General features: G+C 38.5%; 1 protein-coding gene across 1 annotated transcript; it reads right to left on the reverse strand.

The window, feature by feature from the left end:
- Positions 1-4,534: 4,534 nt before the first annotated feature.
- LOC309502373 (uncharacterized protein) lies at positions 4,535-15,828 on the reverse strand. Its single transcript, XM_082174766.1, has 5 exons — positions 15,686-15,828; positions 9,852-10,166; positions 5,489-5,818; positions 5,002-5,328; positions 4,535-4,748 (listed from the first exon to the last, which is right to left on the reverse strand). Exons 1-5 carry the CDS (start codon positions 15,729-15,731, stop codon positions 4,597-4,599), a joined length of 1,170 nt encoding a protein of 389 aa, XP_082030892.1. The 5' UTR covers positions 15,732-15,828; the 3' UTR covers positions 4,535-4,596.
- Positions 15,829-20,905: the final 5,077 nt, after the last annotated feature.

A 20,905-nucleotide genomic window follows, 5' to 3' on the forward strand; every position in this document is an offset into this window, starting at 1 on the left:
CATAGCCAAAGTGTTTTGAACGTAGTTCTGCTTACCGCGCGCGGACTCTACCCTTTCTCATCTCTCTCCTGATCCTCCTCACTATCCTCCTCATCAGCCACGGGAGCTGATGAAGGTCCTGCTGCTGCAGAAAACATATATTTTGACACATTTTACAGCGTCTGCTTGAAGGGCCTGTATCTATTTTTCACGCTATTTCTCTGCACATTCCTTGCGTTTCTTCTCCATGTCTCAGACTGTTTTGACAGATACACGCTGACATTGCACGCTCACTCAAAGCCCAAAGGGGGAGGTGTTTAAAGATGTGATTGGGCCAGCCCAGTGTCAATCAAGAAAACAACCAATGGGGCGCTGATCTACGCGTTTCATGGGCCGGTCTGTCAGTGGAAAAAAAAACGAACGCTTACTTTTTTTTTTGACCAATGCATTACACCGGCACTAACCCAGCGCCGTCAATTAAACAAAACAGAACGAATGGGCCGCCGATGTATGAGTTTTATGGGCCGTAAAAAAAAAAAAAGAGATGTATCGGCCCAAAAAGCACGTCGGCCCACCGGGCATTTGCCCGGTATGCCAGATTACCAGTCCAGCCCTGATTGTTTCTCCTCTCGGACTGTTTTGAGAGTTTCTCTAATGGCTTTATGGAGATCGAAGAGTTCTCTGATATGAAAATATGATTAATATATTCAGCCACTATTCAAACACAGACAGAAGAAAACGATGCGAAACATCTTCAGCGCTTTCAGTCCACAAATATGAAAAGACAAACTCTTCAAAACTGGTTCAGGAATAAAATGACAGATGATCTGATGTGAAGCTGCTTGTCACAGAGACGAACTCCGCGATTCCCTCCTTTGACCATCAGAGGGCTCCCTCACCCAAATATTGACTTTTCACTCACACACTACATTTCCCATCAGCCCCGTACCTGGCACTGATTACTGCTCAGCTGTAGCTCATTCTTGGACCTATAAACTGTCTCTCCACTGTTCTTCCTTGTGAAGTCTTGTATTACTATGGTTCTGAGCGTTTATTTCTGTGTTGCCTTCCTGTTGTGACCCAGTCTGTTCCCTGTTTATGATTCTCTGCCGCCTGCCTTTTGGACTATCTGCTTTGTTACTTATCTGTGATTGTTCTCCGCCTGCCCTGATCTCCTGCCTGCTTTTCGACCACGACTGTGTCTGTCCTACGTTGCTGTGTTTTCTGGAATCTGACCATTGCCTGTTTGACCACGATTTTAATAAAAGCTTGCTGATGGATTCCAATTCGAGTGACGCCTCGTTACACTATTCTGTAGTAAAATGAAGTGAAACTCCACCAACATCTAAAATAACCAACATCTTTAAGTGATGATGCATGTGACCACACTGTAAATAAATAGGCTATGATCAATAAGTTGACAACTTACATTGCTTTAACTCATCAAAATAAGTTAAGCAATTTTCAACTCATTTTTAAGTCAGTTTAATGTAATTTAAGTTGAATTTTGATTGTACTTAATTTATGCCTGAATTGTTTTTTTTTCAGTGCATCTAGTACTTTATTTAGCTCATTATTTCAAACTCTGAAGTTGGTCATTTTCTCCAGTACGCCTCAACTTCCTCTAGATCAACGACATAATTTTCCACAGAAATGAACTGACGTGTTAAAAGTGTCGTAAAGCAACAGTTTTATCTTGTCATGACCGTCTCTCCTCTAACTGTCTTCAGGACGTTTGTTGTTCATTTCTTATCAAATGTCTCAATAGTTTCTCCTCTTGGACTGATTTCAGAGTTTCTCTAATGGCTTTATGGAGCAGGAACAGATCGCCTGCTATAAGTGTGTGTATAAAAGTGTTCTCTGATATCTTCATATGTTTAATATTCAAAAGCCACGGATTACGACACTGCTGTCACGCTCTACATGCTTACTTTGTTCCAACACCGCATTAGTCCTTGCATTTGATACTCAAATCCACTACAGCTGATGAAGTCCCTGACAGCTTGGAGGACGTTTTCAGCCTCACCATCAGATCAGTTCATGTCTGCTCACTTCCACAACAGTTCTGTGAGGCGAATGTCATTCTACATGTGAAGACAACACCAAAATGGGCACACGCAAATGCTGGGGTGAAGCGTCCATATTAAAGGGTTAGTTCAGCCAAAAATGAAAATTCTGTCAGTAATGACTCTCCTTAATGTTGTTCCAACCCCGTAAGACTTTCGTTCATCATCTTTCGTTCATCTTCAGACACAAATTAAGATATTTTTTGATTAAATCTGAGAGCTGTCTCACTCCTTCATCTGTAATCGAAATCTGCCATCCCAGAAAGTTAGTAAAGACATCGTTAAAATAGTCCAAGTGACTACAGTGGCTCAACCTTAAAAGTGCTTTACACAGAAAGGAATTAAAATAATCACAAGATAAAAGCAAGGAAAATGAACAGTTATAAACAGTTATAAAAGGAATTAAAAGAGATATATGATACAGTTATAAAATGAATTAAAGTAGTAAAAATATGATGCATAGATAAACTTCTCATCTGGCAAAACACCGGTGTATGATATTTCTCACAACTCTGAGATTTGCATGGTGATCACACTGTGTGTGTGTGTGTGTGTGTGTGTGTGTGTGTGTGTGTGTGTGTGTGTGGTGTTCTTTCGGCGAAAGAACAAGAAATCTATTGGACGTCTCCGATAGACCCGATTTTCCCCTAAAGTCGTACAGGAGGAGCTCTAGGACTCACGGGGTAACCTCGGGTTCACTAACCCATCAGTCCAAACCCCAAAGATTTGTTCGGAAGCTCTAAGAATGGAGTCGATCAGAAGTTTGAGTTCAGTTTAGAATTAAAAGGAGGATGCAAAATAAAATCTAGTGTAATCGGTGGGACGTACAGTGGCACAGTGCTCATTCAGTAAATGCACAGCTAAACATGTGTTTTGAGTCTGGATCTGAATGTGGCGACTGTAGGAGCACATCTGATCTCTTCTGGAAGCTGGTTCCAGCATAGTAGCTAAAAGCAGACTCACTATGCTTAGAGTGAACCCTTGGTATTTCTAGCTGATGTGATCCTAATGATCTGAGTGATCTGTTGGGTTTATATTCAGTGTATTGAGGTCCTAGGCCATTGAGTGATTTATATATCAGTAATAATACTTTAAAATCAATCGTAAATGTAACTTATACAAATGAACAAACCCACAGTATTTGCGGGTAATGGCTAAATATTTTTGTGCAACACGTACTGTATTTAATTTTACTGCCACAGACTTGGTCACCAGACTTAATAAAAAGCGTTAGTACAAACAAAGTACAATATAACTGTATGTTATATTTGCTTTCCTGTCTATCTATTGCTTACATGTCTCTGTTATTAGAGACTGAGTTTACAAGTGATGGTTCAGTTTGTGTTTTTATTTACTACTAGTTCTATTTTTCTGTCTTTTTTCTGTTTTAGCGTTAATGATTAAGGACAAAATAGTTTTGGTTCTCTGAATGTTAAGGGGCTTAAAGGACATTATTAAAAGGAAAGCAGTTTTTTATTTGGTAAAGGGCAGAAAGCTCATTGTGTGTTTCTACAAGAGACTCTTTCTTCAGACTTGGATTCCTCTTTCTGGACTAATCAATGGAGTGATGAGATGTTTTTCAGTTATGGTTCTAGCCGTTCTGGAGGAGTGGCAATTTGCTTTTTGTGAGAACTGCAGTGTACTATTAATATTTACAATATAATAATCAGAGCCATTCCAGTTCCTTTAAGATTAATGGTTAAAGAAGACATTTTGTACTCAAAGTCTCTCCAGAACTGAGGCAGCTCTCCTTAGAAGGTTGTGATTTTTGTGATTTAAAAATGTACAAATGGAGTCATTAGAAATGTTATTTTACAGGCTTATTACACAAACACTATTAGACGGGAATACATGCAATGAGGAAAAAAATATTCTTTTCCATGAGTCTTTTCCTCTCCCTCCTAAAGCTAAGGAGTTATTCATTTCTTGTTATGTCTTAAAGTTTTTCATTCATAAGTGCAGATGTTTTAAATCTAAACCCAACTTTATCCAGTGGATGAATGAGGTTAAACTCTTGTGCAAATCTTTAAAATTTGTTAAAAACCAGAAAGCCCTTAAATTGATTTCTCTTTTGGATATGTATAAATTAATTTAAAAAGCCCCTTTTGATTTACTAATCAAGAACAATCAAAAAATCAATCAAAAACTTTATTGGTAAAGGCAAGCAAATCCAGATGACAGATGAACAGCAGTAGTAAAGTGAGATCTGTGTCTTTGAGAGAAATGTTTAGTCAGTAAAAGAGCTTCAGAGACGTCTGATCTGAACAATAATAACAAAACAAGACATGTGAGACTTTAAGTGTGTTTGGACGTCATTTTTAAATTCCCCAATCAAATATGAATTACTAGATCAGTAAAAAATTAGTATTTACAATGACAAAGCACTAATGAGTTAATGAGAAAATATGTTGCTGTTTGTTCTCAAATTATGTTCTAGGATGGAAATAAGCCTCCTGGAAATAAACATACAGTAAATGCCAGCATATAAAGCCATTACAAATAAATGAAGTTTAATAAATGACAAAAAATAGTAATGTGATAAATGACACCATTAGGTTTCTGATGTGTGAATATGTGCTTGATCTCGTTCAGCTCTTCTGGATCTGATGTCATAAACCAGAATAATGACAGTAGCCACGCCCACCAGAGCAGAGAGGACCAATCGGATCACAGCTTCAGTAGGACCACAACAGTGGACAGAGTCTGAGGAATAAAAGCATCAAACTGAGATCAGATCAGTTCATAAACGCTAATATCAGGAACAGGCAGACAAGCTGGAAAACATGAGAGAGAGAAAAGATAAATACAAACAAATCTAATCAACAATCTTATTTTTGGTTGAGTCAGTGTTTATATGATCTATCATCTCAAACTATGAAATGATTCAACAATTAATATGAAAATAGTTGTTAAAAACAAGAATATTTGAAGGACATGAGAAATGATCTCTACTCACCAGAGACAGAAACTCTGAAAGCTTTTAATGAGAAACTTTCTGAAAGCCTAAACTCTCTCGTACTTTTGATCTGTAGTTTATAATCTCCAGCATGTTCAGTTGTGATGTTTGTGATGGTCAGAGATCCAGTTTGTTTGTCCAGCTTCAGTCTGTCTCTGAATCTCCCAAGATAATCATCATATACAGTGATTCTGTCGGCCTTTACATTAATTTCAACTATTAAAATGTTTTCATCTCCAAACATCCACCGAATCCATTCATGATCCTTTATTTCAGTGAGATCAGAGTTTACAGTGAGTGATTCTCCCTCCTTCACTGATATTTCAACTGTATCAACAAACAGAAACAGAGTTTGTATCTGAGATATTGATATTGATATGTCAAATTAACAATAAAACAAAAAAAGGAAATGAAGCAAAATGGTGTTTGGATTAATATTGTTTCGTTTGATTAAAACATAAAATGGTAAAACAAATATTTAACCTACCAAAGACTGCGAGAAAGACATAACTGATCAAACCATACAGGTCTCGTCTATAATGTCCAGCATGTTCAGTTGTGATGTTTGTGATGGTCAGAGATCCAGTTTGATTGTTCAGCTTCAGTCTGTCTCTGAATCTCCCATCAAGAACATCATCATATACAGTGATTCTGTCGGCCCATTTATTGATTTCAGCTATTAAAGTGTTAGACCACCAATCAGTCTTATCATCAGTTCCAAACTTCCACTCAATCCAATCATAACCTTTTATATCAGTAAGATCAGTGTTTAGAGTGAGTGATTCTCCCTCCTTCACTGACACTGACGACACTGATCCTGATACCAAAAACACACACAGAACACATACAAACAGGGTTTGTCAGATTAATACTGTGAAATCACTTAATTTTTTTTTTTACTAAATAGTTTGAAATGTCAGTTTCAAATAAACAATATCATAAAACAAACAAAAAGAAACAAAATTGTGTATGAATTATGTGTGAAAGTCTCACTAATGACTCAGTCTGATTTACGACGTGGATGGGTAAGAGGCGAGCGCTCTCTTCCCGGTTGCGGGGACTCTTATTTTGACGGAACGCAGCTCATACGGGGAGTGCTTCAGAGTGCGCGTCTTGCATCCAGTCTTGCATCAGCCGTCACCTTCAGCGAGAACGAGCCGTGAAATTCTCTGACTAAATGCAGTTTTTGATCTTCATTATGTTCCTTTGAGTGTTTAAAGTTGTGTGCGTCCAGAGATAAAGTGAGTACTGTAAATTTCACTGTTACTCGAGCTGAGTTGATTGTTGTTTGCTGAAATAGAGATGTGGAACGAGTTATGACACAAAATGGATGCTAATGTGAAGTATAGAAGTATTTGAGTTTTCATCCAGTACAGTGTAGCAGCTAATCATGTAAGCTGTGTATTATGTTTCATGTTCTGCTGTATTCAGCGGCAACATTGTGTTGATGTTTTGGGGAAGTCAGTAGTTTTAAACGGACAGTATGGAATTTTTCGCCACTAGGGGTCGCTAACCTCTTTACAATAACAAAGGTGTAGATTGATGACGCAACATTTGCTAAGAATTATGGATCTATTCATCAACGTCAAGCTGACCGATCTAATAATGTTTATGGATGACTGAATACATCGATGTTTTTATCATGACTGTGATATAAAGCAGTTCCGGATTGCTAAGAGACAGCTATCAGCTCCACACGCGACGCGAGTCCCGCAGATATAAAAGGAATAAGGACATTTCATTCTACCGAACTACACGCAAGTGCAGAATTACAACTCACAGGTCAGTTTATTACTGTGCGTTCACACCGCTGCCGACTTGAGCTTCCAAAGTTACCGGAAGTCATTCATTTTCAATGGAAGCTGGCTTCTCTCAGCTGCAAGGAGCGTCAAATCCATCGGCGTCGCGTTTTGGGCGTTTTGAGCGTCAATCAGAAAGTTGAAAGTATCTCAACTTTATGGTAATGAGCTATGACGCGGTTCATCGGCAAGCAGCGGCAAACGCCAGCAACCAATCGGAATATAGACGTCCTTCGCGCTGGCTGATTCCGGAGAAACATGCGATGTAAACTTTCGTTCCTACCAAAACATTAGTTCCGAGAAAATGGAGGAGAAACTGATAATCGCTGTTGCTGGGTTTCCTATCATTTATGATATGACGTTATTTTCAGCCCCGGCCGCGCACGCACTCACCTTCAACGCCTTCAAACAATACGTCTTGCTCTCTCTCCCTCGCGCATATTAATCAAAATATTTTTTTTCCCGACCAAATGTGACCAAAACGGTTATAAAAATGCTGTCATTATAAAAGGTTCCTAGTGTCAATGTATTGTTTTTTTTTTTTTTTTTTTACATTTCATGGTGTGACACAGACTTCAGAGCGGCCAAAGCGTCAACAAGCTTCCCCGTACTTTTTTGACAAGCGTCCTTGACAGGGCGGCCAGAGCTTCTTTGCAGCTCAAGTCGGCGGCGGTGTGAACGTACAGTTAGACAAATTAAACTTTTTCTGGTAAAGCGCTGTTTCACTTGGTCTAACATTACACTATCACACTAAACTGCATTTGAATGTGTTGAAATGTATGTGTTAGTTTGTCTGTATGAGACTAGCAGTAAGCTAGATCAACATTAGAATAACATACAGATCATATTCTGACATTTTATCATTGTTGAACTATATAACATTGATTAGTTTTATGTAAATGTGCTCACCTGTTTAATAAAGTACATGTAGAAGCGGTCGAAGTCTCGGACGTGGAGCTCTCGTTTATATACTGTCTATGGGAGCTCTAGGCATCTCGAAAACACCGCGCTGATATTGATTCTCGTTTTAGTTCTCCTTTTTTATCCAAAGTCTGCTTGCCATGGTCCATAATGTTTGAACGAAACAACAACAGCGTGCAGATAGACATTGCGAACTACACATTTGTCCACGTCTGTCGCTTTGGTTAGAGGGCTCTGGTTCATAGCTCTGGTTGCTATGGCAGCACGAGCGGAAACCAGGGACAACGCGGATATGACGCCATTGACGGCGACAAAACGGAAGTAAAGAAACGGGACGTGTCTTCAAATTAAATTACAAATTTCTCCTGGTTTGAAAGTTGTTGGAAACAGTCGGGATAATGTAAGTACACAACTAAAAAAAATATATATAATAGGGCTGGGACAACGCGTCGAAGTCATCGATGCGTCGACGCAAAATATGCGCGTCGATTCGTCGACCTGTTTTCATTTCTCTAAAAAACGTTTGCAAATTACTTCACAGTGTGTACCTTATGTGCGCTGATACGCGATGGCCATCATTCTATCCAACGTTATATAACCAATCCAGGGGTTTTCCTGCATTGAATTTTTTTTGGCGGCCGCCAAAGCCTTATTTGGTCGGTGAGTGATGTAGAATAGAATGACTGACTGCGCTTAACAGGGCGCATATAAGTACGAGAGAGAGCCCCGGCCGCGCGCGCACGCACTCACCGTCTTCAAACAACACGAGCGCTGTCTTGCTCAAAGGGCGGAAGACCAAAGTTTCACGTGGAGCATTCGGAGATTTTTTTCTCTTGAATTACCGCGGAGTGTGAATTGTGGTAAAAAATAAACTGCGGGATAATCACACAACGCTTGCCGTAGACTACAGGTCCACTAATGACACGTCCGATTCGCGAACTCATGACTCATTTGAACCGATTCACTTTAATGAATGGTTAAAACAACTGATCTGTCCAACACTGAACTCACGAGACGTATGAATCGGTGTATAACAAATCGGTAACACTTTACAATAATGTTCCATTTATTAAATTCTTGTTAAGTACTTTTTTTTATTAGTATTTTTTTTTTTAAGAAAAAGGTGAGTGGCAGAGTGTATTACTATACGTTGTTATTTTTATGCGAATGAAGAATTAAAAGATGCACTTTTTTCAGTAAGCTAGGACTATGTGTTTTCAACATAAATGTTCAATTCTGTTGGTTCAGGAAGGACGCCATGACAGGCTGCTGGCTCCCACTGTTCATTTTTATTTATTTTTTGTTGGAAAAGCACTCTCTGTATTAGCTTAAAGCCCCCAAGTTTACATTGGTTACTGTATTCTTTCAATTGCTCTAAACAAGTATTTTGGGTGAACTTTTTATTTTTTTATTGAATGCTAGACATCAAGTTGTTGTTATTTTCATCTGAAAGAAGAACTTTTTTTCAGTAAGCTAGGCTCTATGTGTTCAGTAAGCTATGTGTTTTCAAGGCTTTAAGGTTTTATTGAATGCTACCTCTGACTAAGAATGCATTACTATGCATTTGTATAGTCTTTTATTTTGGCATTTTAAGAGCAATAAACATATATTGCAATGTTAAGGAATTCATGTTTTTTTCATTCAGATATGTAAATTAACATGTATAAATTGCTATTAGTCAATTAATGGGGATTGGGGAGATAATCGATAATCGAATCGAATCGAAATCGAATCGGACTGGAAAAATGAATCGTTAGATTAATCGATGCATCGAAAAAATAATCGCTAGATTAATCGTTTAAAAAATAATCGTTTATCCCAGCCCTAATATATAACATAGATATAGTGATTTTTGCTATTTTTAAAGCAAAAAAGATACATATTGTGCCTTTAATGCCATTTATGTTATGAGTGTGATTGATTGTGATAAAGAAGCATTGTTTGTTAGAGCATATCTTTTATTTGTTTGTTACAGACCACACACTCATATGCTGACACTTCTCAGGACATAAAGCAAAGACGTTCACCTCATTAGCAACAGCTAGCACCTTATAGTCCTTAGCCCCTCAGCTACAAATTAATTTAAATGTTGTCATTAAATAAAGGTGAAACAAATGTGTTTAACCTCACCAATGAAACCAATATTGATCTTTCTCTTTCTCACACCGTTGATCTGTAGAGAATAATCTCCAGTCTCTTCAGTGATGTTTATGATGGTCAGAGATGCAGATCGTATGTTCAGCTTCAGTCTGTCTCTGAATCTCCCATCAAGAACATCATCATATACAGTGATTCTGTCGGCCCGTTTATTGATTTCAGCTATTAAAGTGTTTTCATATCCAAACCTCCACTGAATCACATCATCATCCTTTATTTCAGTAAGATCAGAGTTTAGAGTGAATGATTCTCCCTCCATCATAAGCTTCACTTCATCACCAAACACACCTGAAGAACAGAGTTTTTCACAGATTAAAGCTTTAAAATCACTTAATGTTGGTTTGAAGCTTCACTGAAATACTTTTAATCGTTTAAATGTGATGTTAATAATATTCTGTAGCAATACAAAGACAAAAGATGATGAATTAAAAGAGATAGATAGATTTACATTATTTTCAGGAGGTGCATAAAGACAAAAGGTTAATGTCAGACACCTGGGTTGCTTGACTTAATCTTCTTTGAATCTCATCCTCTATGCCTCAAAATGTAAAACACAGTGTACAGAACTTTCTCAGTTTATCTACTATTGTATTGGAACCTAGATGTAACATTTTATAAATTTGTAATACAACAACTGTAATAATGTTAATCATTTAAATGTGATGTTAATAATATTCTGCAGCAATACAAAGACAAAAGATGACAAATGAAATAGAGTAAAAATAGATTTATATATGGAACAAAAACTAAATAAAAATACACTTTTACTGTAACAAGTACTAGACTGAATTTACTGTTGCTGTATAAACTCATGATGTGGTTCTTTTCTGTCTTTAGTAGATTTCTTAAACGTTATTGTGGATTAACTAACATTTATGAAATCGAATAAAGACACAGAAAAGAAGCACAGCGTGTGCAAACTGGTATATCCATATATCTTTAGTAGATGTTAGTAAATGTTAGTGCTGTCCTGTAACAGTGAATGTTAATCCTCTCTGACTAATTTAACCAGTCATTTATTACATGGAACCAGAACTGAAGCCATAAAAACACATTTAAAAGAAACACAAACAGAAAAAAACAATCCAAAACATCTTCAGCGCTTTCAGTCCACAAATATGAAAAGACAAACTCTTCAAAACTGCTTCAGGAATAAAATGACAGATGATCTGATGTGAAGCTGCTCTGTAGTGAAATGAAGTGAAACTCCACCAACATCTAAAATAACTGCACATCTATAAGTGTTAATGCATGAACATCTAGCTCTTTATTCCTGATAATTCACACTCTGACCTTTATCACTTTGAGCTCCAGTGCGCCTCAACTTCTTGTCATTTTCAAGCATAGTAAACACTGACCCATGACGTGTTAAAAGTGTTAAAGTGTTGTTTGATATTTTCCTATGATTAATATTCCACCACTATGGATTACACCACTGCTGTGACACTCTAAATGCTCACTTTATTCAGAGTAAACACTGCATTAGTGAGACGCTCAAACAAAAACACTGAAACGGTGCAACAGTTTCTCACATGTCTCAGATGAGCTGCTAAAGACTGTGACCTCAGAGCTGACTAAGATAATCAGTTATGAGATACCATTGTGAGCAAATGCTTGGATTCAAGGTGGGCAAATAAAGCAATAATTTGAGACCAGAATCCAATTCCAGCTCCAGACGAGCTCCTTATTCTAACAGTGAGCAAAATCAACATGAAGTATAATAAATAACAGTACACTTTTACACCATTGCCACTAACAATAATAATAATGCAAAAAAAATATATATATATATTTTTTTTGGCGGAAGCATTTGGCGGAGGTGAAGTGGTTGTAGGCGGAGTTTCCTTTGCAGCGCTATGAGGCAGTTCGCCGCGAGTCTTCAAACTACATGGGGCAGCAGGTAACATTAAGCTAATACGGAAAAGTTACATTTATCCTACCATGCTACTGTAAAAGTTGAGGCAGCATGTGAGTTATGCTTAACATAAAAGTATAATTTAGCTAGCCTGGCAAGCCAGACCTACATCAAGATGTTAGGTCTGGCAACTCACCATAGACACGGCTCAATCCGAGGGGCGGGATAAACGGCTGTCTTTCAAATTCCCTCTGCACGCAATAGGACAGCGCTTCAACCAGAGCGTTTTCCCAACAGTGGAGCTAACGTTAGTTGATAGATTCAACTTTTGCCATATCTGGCCGGCAAAACTACGAACACATCTTCCTTTTTTTAAGAATGACTTAAGTGCCGTTCTTTGCTCTTTTCTCAAAGAAAAGCCTAACTCCAAGTCCTCCAGAGTCGCGGCCAAAGCCGATTCGAAAGACCGCTGTCCGCCAGCAGCAGCCGCCATCCTTTGTTTTCAAGTAGCAGGGAACCGTCGCAACTCTGTCGTCATTATGTTAAGCCCGCCCCGCCTACTCTATACACGACGTGATTGGCCTGACCCAATTTAGGTTTTTGCAGCTCAAAAGTCAATGGAGAGTTGCTAGACTACCCTGGCTGCAAAATACATTTTGGTGCCGCTAGGGTGCGTCTAGATTTCTAGGCTATAATTTAGCCGCATTCTGACTCTGACAATGTCATTCGTTTGGCCATAGCAAGTGTTATTAGCTTGGGGAAATGCATCTAGTTTAAGGAAATTTTAAGTCCATGTCCAGCTCTAAATTGTAAGGAATTTATATCTTTGATTTCATAGTACACTTTACAATAAGGTTAATTTGTTTATTATTCATATGAACTAACATGAATTAATCATGAGCAAAACATTTGTTAGGCTACTGTAGGCCTATTTGTTAATCTTAGTTAATAATAATACAACTTTTAATTGTTTGTTCATGTTATGTCACAGTCAGTGCATTAACTAATGTTAACAAATACAACTTTTGATTTTAATAATGTTTTTAGTTAATGCTGAAATTAATATGAACTAAGATTAATAAATGGTGTAGAAGTGCAGTTCATTATTAGTTCATGTAAACAAATGTAACTAATGAAACCTTGTCGTAAAGTGTTACTGATTTCATGATAGCTAACTTTAATGAATACATACATCAAATTTATAACATCAACATTTAAACATGAATTCCTCATAATTATGCATTCTAATTGTATCAACATCTTTTCATTGGTAATAAAGAGAGGCTCTCTGACCTAATGCTGCTCTCCATCGAACGAGATATTACAAATAATTGTGAGGTAGTCATTCAAATATATAAAAACACAACAGACAGACGGGTACTGCTTTAAATACAGGTGATTTATTTAACAAATAAATGTTTTTTTTTTAAAAGTGCCCTTTTTGGTCCTTCCGCACCTGCCCCGGAGGAGGTCTGTGCACGCCACTGTTGCCGTGTAACTTATATTTGGGAAACCCTGGCATTGTGATCACTTGAATATACCAACCCGGTCACACTAAATGCGTCTCTATAGCACGCATTGTCTTTATCGTGCAATTTATACGCGAAAATGAGTTTTTACGTGCATGTGATATGCATGGGTTTAGGGTAGGTTTAGTAGTGGTGTGGGGTACGTGTGTATTATACGTTTGGTTAGGATTAGTGGTTTATCATTTGAGAAACCAATCCTGTTCAAGTAGTGCTACAGTATAGACAACACTTAATGCTTGTTGTGAGGTGCGTGTGTAAGCCTATTACACGTATGGCAGAGCGGGAACTATAGGGTGAGGAGGAGCACTAATAATACACGTGCTCAGCAAACTCAAGTTGATTATCACTTTCCGACTACGCCACCTTGGGAATTTCACCCAAGGAATTTAAAGCGCCCTCTAAAGGCACGCACAGGTTCTAATCACCAGTTGAGTCAGAGACAAACGTAATCGTACAAAAGTATTTTATTGACAGTTAAAAGAGGCATAGACAATTTAAAAGAGGCATTGACAGACAGCCACACTCATGTCATTTGGGAAGTTCAATTATTACTGACAAAGGAACGGGCTTACCAACAGGGGCAGTCGCAGATAGAATATCACCATTAAATAATGAAAATCACTCAAATCACAGTGCACACACACTAGCACACACACCGACTAATGTCAGTGAAAAGCACAATACACAGTGAAGGATGCCACCACCCAAAGAAGGTCACTCGTCTGCCCCCGGGTGCCCAGATCCTGCCGACAACAAGAGGGAAATGGACATTAAGATGAAGTAGCAATATGCATAAGCAAAACAATAATTTGACAATACAAAATCTAAATTAACTGTAGTTCCAGGCAGGGACCAACTACTCGGTCCCACCCGGGTCTACACAAAATCGAAATCACATTTAACAAAAACCAAAGCATAAACAAACTCAAATTAAAGAACCACTATAAACAAATAATTAAATAAATTTGGCAGTATAGCTCAACCGTAATAATGGTTAAATGAAATCAATATATATATATATATATATATCTCCAATAATCACAATAAATGAATTGAAACAAAAATACCAATTCAGAAATGCCAAACCATTTGAAACCAATTAAAGAAATAAACCAGAAAAGAAAAACCAAAGAAACTTAAAGCATATCACGGAGACACCCTTTCACAACAGAGCTTAGGAAACACAGAATATTCACTTAAAAACATGAAAAGCTCATTGGAAGCATATCAGTCCCGTGCTGAACACGGAATAATCCAATGGAAACAGAACAACAACTTTATGACGAGGCCCAGAGCATAGCACTTGATCAGACTGCCGCCATTGCCTTTATCACGTGCCTAAAAACAAACAGAAAATGTTACACTGCCATTCATTCTCCCCTGACTTCAGGCTCGAGCAAGTATACTTACGATAGAACATGTTGCACCGGGATTAATATCCCGAATTCTAGCGATGCATGGAGACAGATATACCCGATAAACTCGTCGGCGGAGAGTGCGGATAGACTTTAGACTATGTAAAGCATACAAATTAGTACCCGCTCAGTTGAAGCAACCCATAGAAACCTCATTACACAAACGTCGTCGCACATTCATGCTTTCCTTACCATCTCAAATGTCCACATTCAATTCTCCAACCCGCAACACACCAGTAAACAGCACAGTCAGTGGCTGAGGAGCTTCAGCGGTCTTAATGACTAACAATACCCGTCAACACTCCGCTCCAACACAAGACACAAGGCAACACAAGACGCTGCTCCAACACAAGCAGCGTCAATGACGTCACGGCCCCGGAAAATGACACGCACCTGAAACTGGCACCCCGTGCTCTTATACACCCATGGTCCCAGTCCATTGGCCAAACCTCAAATTACAAAATTAGCAGGGGTAATAGCCCATCCTGCCACACAAGCAATAAAGTACGTATCATATGCACGCAAAAACTAATTTTCGCGTATAAATTGCACGATAAACACGTTCAAAATCTGATTCCTTATCGCGCTAAAAACCCGTCACTCATGAGTCATTATGTTTGTCTGCTGATCAAAGCACTGTGAGGGAAGAGAGTGAGGACTCAATGTTTCTGAACTTTTTTTTTTGTTTTACCTCATTTGCGTTTGTATTGTTTTATACTTACACAGTTATTTGAGTATATATTATTATATTATTTCCAGTACACAGCTTGGTTTTTACTGATATGTTTTAGGGGGGAAACCCTGAGATCGGGTCCTGACCCCCGCTATTTCTATACGCTAATAACTGAGCTTAGACCTGAATTAAAACTTGATCTCACAGTAAAATCACAGCTCAATTATTTCTATATGAGAATAACAGTTATTGTTAAATCCTCTCTGTCTAATTTAACCTGTCATTTATTACATGGTACCAGAAGAGAAACAACCAAAGTCATATTTAAAACTCACCATCCAAACGCCAGAAACACAGACAGAAGAAAACAGTGCAAAACATCTTCAGCGCTTTCAGTCCACAAATATGAAAAGACAAACTCTTCAAAACTGCTTCAGTGATAAAATGACAGATGATCTGATGTGAAGCTGCTCTGTAGTGAAATGAAGTGAAACTCCACCAACATCTAAAAATAACTGCACACCTGCACAACAAGTGTTGATGCATGTGACCATCTAGCTCCAGTACACCTCAACTTCCTCTAGATCAATGACATCATTTTCCACAGAAATGAACTGACCCATGATTAAAAGTGTTAAAAGTGTCTAAAAGCAACAGTTTGATCTTGTCATGAGATGCTGTGAGTGTTTGGCTCTGCTCTCTCCTCTAACATGTTTTTTTCTTATTAAATGTCTCGATTGTTTCTCCTCTCAGACTGTTTTCAGAGTTCTCTGATATGAAAATATGATTAATATTCAACCGCAATGGATTCCAATGTTCCACATAAACACCACATTACCGAGAGTCTGCCTTATTAAATCACACAACAACAAGGTGAGGTTGTGTAATAATATGAGAGACTACATGCAGTTTAGCAGAGGCTCGTATACTGTGGATTGACACTCAACATTAACACAATATGAAGTTCATGGGAATGCTGGTTTCAGGAAGGGGATTGAGCCGACCGCTGAAAGGGTTCATGATGTGGTCGAGGCCAGAGAAACGCAGAAGTTTAAGAGCCTTAAATCAGAAGTTGGCTTCAGCTGGAACTGCTATACTTTGACAAGAAAGCATCAACCAAAGTCATCTCACATGCAAGCGTTATTGATTCAAGAACAGAGTGGATGAATTGTTCTCATATGTAATGTTACTGTATGGAAGCATCAGCACAGATAGTGAATTAAAGGGCACTTATTATGCAAAATCCACTTTTACATGGTGTTTGGACATAAATGTGTGTTTGCAGTGTGTGTGCAGATTTAAAATTCACCATCCAGACGCCAGAAACACAGACAGAAGAAAACAGTGTGAAACATCTTCAGCGCTTTCAGTCCACAAATATGAAAAGACAAACTCTTCAAAACTACTTCAGTAATAAAATGACAGATGATCTGATGTGAAGCTGCTTGTCACAGAGACGAACTCCGCGATTCCCTCCTTTGACCATCAGAGGGCTCCCTCACCCGAATATTGACTTTTCACTCACACACTACATTTCCCATCAGCCCTGCATTGCTCAGCTGTAGCTCATTCTTGGACCTATATAAACTGTCTCTCCACCATTCTTCCTTGTGAAGTCTTGTATTACTACAGTTTGCATTTCTGAGCGTTTATTTCTGTGTTGCCTTCCTGTTGTGACTCAGTCTGTTCCCTGTTTATGATTCTCTGCCGCCTGCCTTTTGGACTATCTGCTTTGTTACTCATCTGTGATTGTTCTCCGCCTGCCCTGATCTCCTGCCTGCTTTTCGACCACGACTGTGTCTGTCCTACGCTGCTGTGTTTGCTGGAATCTGACCATTGCCTGTTTGACCACGATTTTACTAAAAGCTTGCTGATGTATTCCAATTCGAGTGACGCCTCGTTACACTATTCTGTAGTAAAATGTAGTGAAACTCCACCTGTATCTAAAATAACTGCACATCTTTAAGTGATGATGCATGCGACCCCACTGTAAATAAATAGGCTATGATCAATAAGTTGACAACTTACATTGCTTTAACTCATCAAAATAAGTTAAGCAATTTTCAACTCATTTTTAAGTCAGTTTAATGTAATTTAAGTTGAATTACCATAAGTTGATTGTACTTAAAAATTTCAGGCAGAGATTTTTTTTCAGTGCATCTAGCACTTTATTTAGCTCATTATTTCAAACTCAAGTGTGCCACAACTTCCTCTAGATCAACGACATAATTTTCCACAGAAATGAACTGACCCATGACGTGTTAAAAGTGTCGTAAAGCAACGGTTTGATCTTGTCATGACCGTCTCTTCAGGACGTTTGTTGTTCATTTCTTACCAAATGTCTCAATAGTTTCTCCTCTTGGACTGATTTCAGAGTTTATCTAATGGCTTTATGGAGCAGGAACAGATCGCCTGCTATAAGTGTGTGTATAAAAGTGTTCTCTGATATCTTCATATGTTTAATATTCAAAAGCCACGGATTACGACACTGCTGTCACGCTCTACATGCTTACTTTGTTCCAACACCGCATTAGTCCTTGCATGTGATACTCAAATCCACTACAGCTGATGAAGTCCCTGACAGCTAGGAGGACGTTTTCAGCCTCATCATCAGATCAGTTCATGTCTGCTCACTTCCACAACAGTTCTGTGAGGCGAATGTCATTCTACATGTGAAGACAACACCACAATGGGCACACGCAAATGCTGGGGTGAAGCGTCCATATTAAAGGGTTAGTTCACCCAAAAATGAAAATTCTGTCAGTAATTACTCTCCCTCATGTTGTTCCAACCCCATAAGACTTTCGTTCATCTTCAGACACAAATTAAGATATTTTTTATTAAATCTGAGAGCTGTCTCACTCCTCCATAGGCTAGGTTATTGATATCTGCCATCCCAGAAAAGTTAGTAAAGACATCATTAAAATAGTCCAAGTGACTACAGTGGCTCAACCTTAAGTTTATCAAGCGACGAGAATTTTAATTTTTTTGCGCAAAACCCCCCAAAAAACCCGACTTTATTCAACCATTCATTTTCTTCTGTGTGTTTCTCAGAGTGAGTTAACGTGGTGTAACAGCACAGCACTTCTGGGTTGTACATCAGAACGGAGGCTCACTATTGGCCGACGCTGGTCATGTGTGTGATGCTGGCCAATAGTGAGCCTCCGTTCTGATGTTGACAGAACGGAGGTTGTTCCCCCCACAATGGTTGTCTATGTGCACTGGAAGATTCCGTCCTAAAAACACATTAAACTTTCGTTTACAAAGACGTGAAACTCACCGAGTGGTCAGGGGTGTTCACTGATATATTCCCTCAAAAATTGCTGAAAAAGATGCATTCCAACAGGTTTTATCGTAGTTTTTGTCCAACTCCATTGACTTGTAGGACGTGCTGTGAGACCGCAGCACCTTTACGATATTACTCCGCCGCTTCTTCTTCTGCTTCTTCTGTGTATTCAATGAAATGCCCGTGGTTTGCTTGCAATTGGCAAAGGTGCATTATCGCCACCAACTGGGCTGGAGTGTCTATTATTCAAGCTCTCAACGGAAGAATCACGGGTGTGACGCGTTTGGCAAAATAGGTCCACAAAAGCGAAATAAACCTAAAATTCTCGGGACAGGAGCATGTGTCCAAATTTTAATCTTAACCGTTCTATTTCATCAGATACGATCTGTAAACAGGGCTTTAAGTGTAAAATACCGAACTTGTCCTTTAAGGTTGAGCCACTGTAGTCACTTGGAATATTTTAACAATGTCTTTACTAACTTTTCTGGGATCTTTAAGTAGTACAGATGACTATTTACATGCCATGTGGCTCTGTCAACCAGTTTACTCTTTCTGGATTACGGTCACTGAGACACTGGCTGCGTTCGAAACCGCATACTCAATGAGTAGGTACTTAATTTCAATAAGTACTTACTTAACGAGCACTAAAAGAGTAGGTACTTAATAGCCAAATCTCGTTGAGTATGAATGCGGTTCGGACGTCATCCGCCATGTTGACGTTATCATGTGACCTATGACGTTATCACAAGCGCAGCAAAAAGTTATGAGCGACAGATGTGCACCACCGACATCTGATTGCATCAGCACCACCTAACCAGTCCAGAACGGTTCAGCGTCTGAAATGGTTGGCATGTCATCAATAGTTAGAAGAATAATTTGTGCACAAAGGAGACATCGGGCAGCTGCTCGAAGATCTCGCCTTTGGAGAAGGTTGATGATTTTATATTCAAACAAGGCAAGTATTACTACTTAAAAAATGAAGACTACCCCAGAATGAATTGCATTACTAGCCCATCCCAACACTTATGCACAATACTAATGACAAATGCTGACCAACACTTATTTATATAACATTTTCTGGTAACACTTTACAATTAGGTTAATTTATTAAACATTAATGTATTAACTAACATGAACAAACAAATAGCAATACATTTGTTACAGTATTTATGAATATTTGTTAATGTTAGTTAATAGAAATAAAGCTGTTCATTGTTTGTTCATGTTAGTTCACAGTGCATTAACTCATGTTAACAAGATTTTAATAAATTATTAGTAAATGTTGAAATTAACATTAACAAAGAAGAATGAATGCTGTATAAGTGCAGTTCACTATTAGTTAATGTTAACTAATGTAGTTAATGTTAACTTATGTAGTTAACTAATGTTAACTAATGTAACTTATTGTAAAGTGTTACCCATTTTCTTAATGAAAATGATCTATTTTGGTAAAACAAGCAAACTGTTGTATTGTCATATGACATAGCTATGCATGAATACACACTAGACTAGACAAATGCAGCTGATGTGAATAATACATTTTTATTCAAGCAATGATTAATGCATGAAATTAATTGTTTTATTTACTGAAAACAATATGAAACATGAATAAAAATAAGTAAATGAATAAAATAAATAATCACAATAAATAAATACATATACGAGTCAATACTACATGAAACATCGCTTTATTCAAGCTTTTTGTTCTAACAAACTATCATGTTTTTACAGGCGGTGAACCCCACATCCTACTGCCATCTCAATGGAGCTGTTCCAATTCTGCAGTTTTATTTTGATGAAGCAGCTGACCACCGTGCCCACCTTCGCCTGTCTCTTCCGTCCATCAGGTCCCTGATTGGTGCAGTCAGACAGGAATCTGACCATGGATGGGAAAGGGACATCGAGGTGCTTGTGTTCCTGCACTGGCTGGCCCATGCAGCATCTTACAGGGTGGTGTCGCAGACCTTTGATATCCCCAAGACCTCTGTGCATGACATTGTGCACAGAGTAAGCAAGGCCATCATAGGAATTTTGAGGAGGGTGATTTGCTTTCCAACCGGTGATGACCTGGAGGCAGTGGGAGCAGGATTTGCACAGCTGTCTGGATCACCAGCTTTCAGCAGAGCAGTTGGTGCGATAGACAGCTGTCATATCCGTATTAAACCGCCAGCAAATAACTCCCACTGTTATTTCAACCGGAAGCTGTTTCACTCCATCCAACTCCAGGCCATCACTGATCACCGGGGGAAATTCCTAGATGTCTTTGTGG

The sequence above is a fragment of the Leuciscus leuciscus genome (genome assembly GCF_965113295.1).
Source record: "Leuciscus leuciscus genome assembly, chromosome: 7".
Taxonomy (NCBI): Eukaryota; Metazoa; Chordata; class Actinopteri; order Cypriniformes; family Leuciscidae; genus Leuciscus; species Leuciscus leuciscus.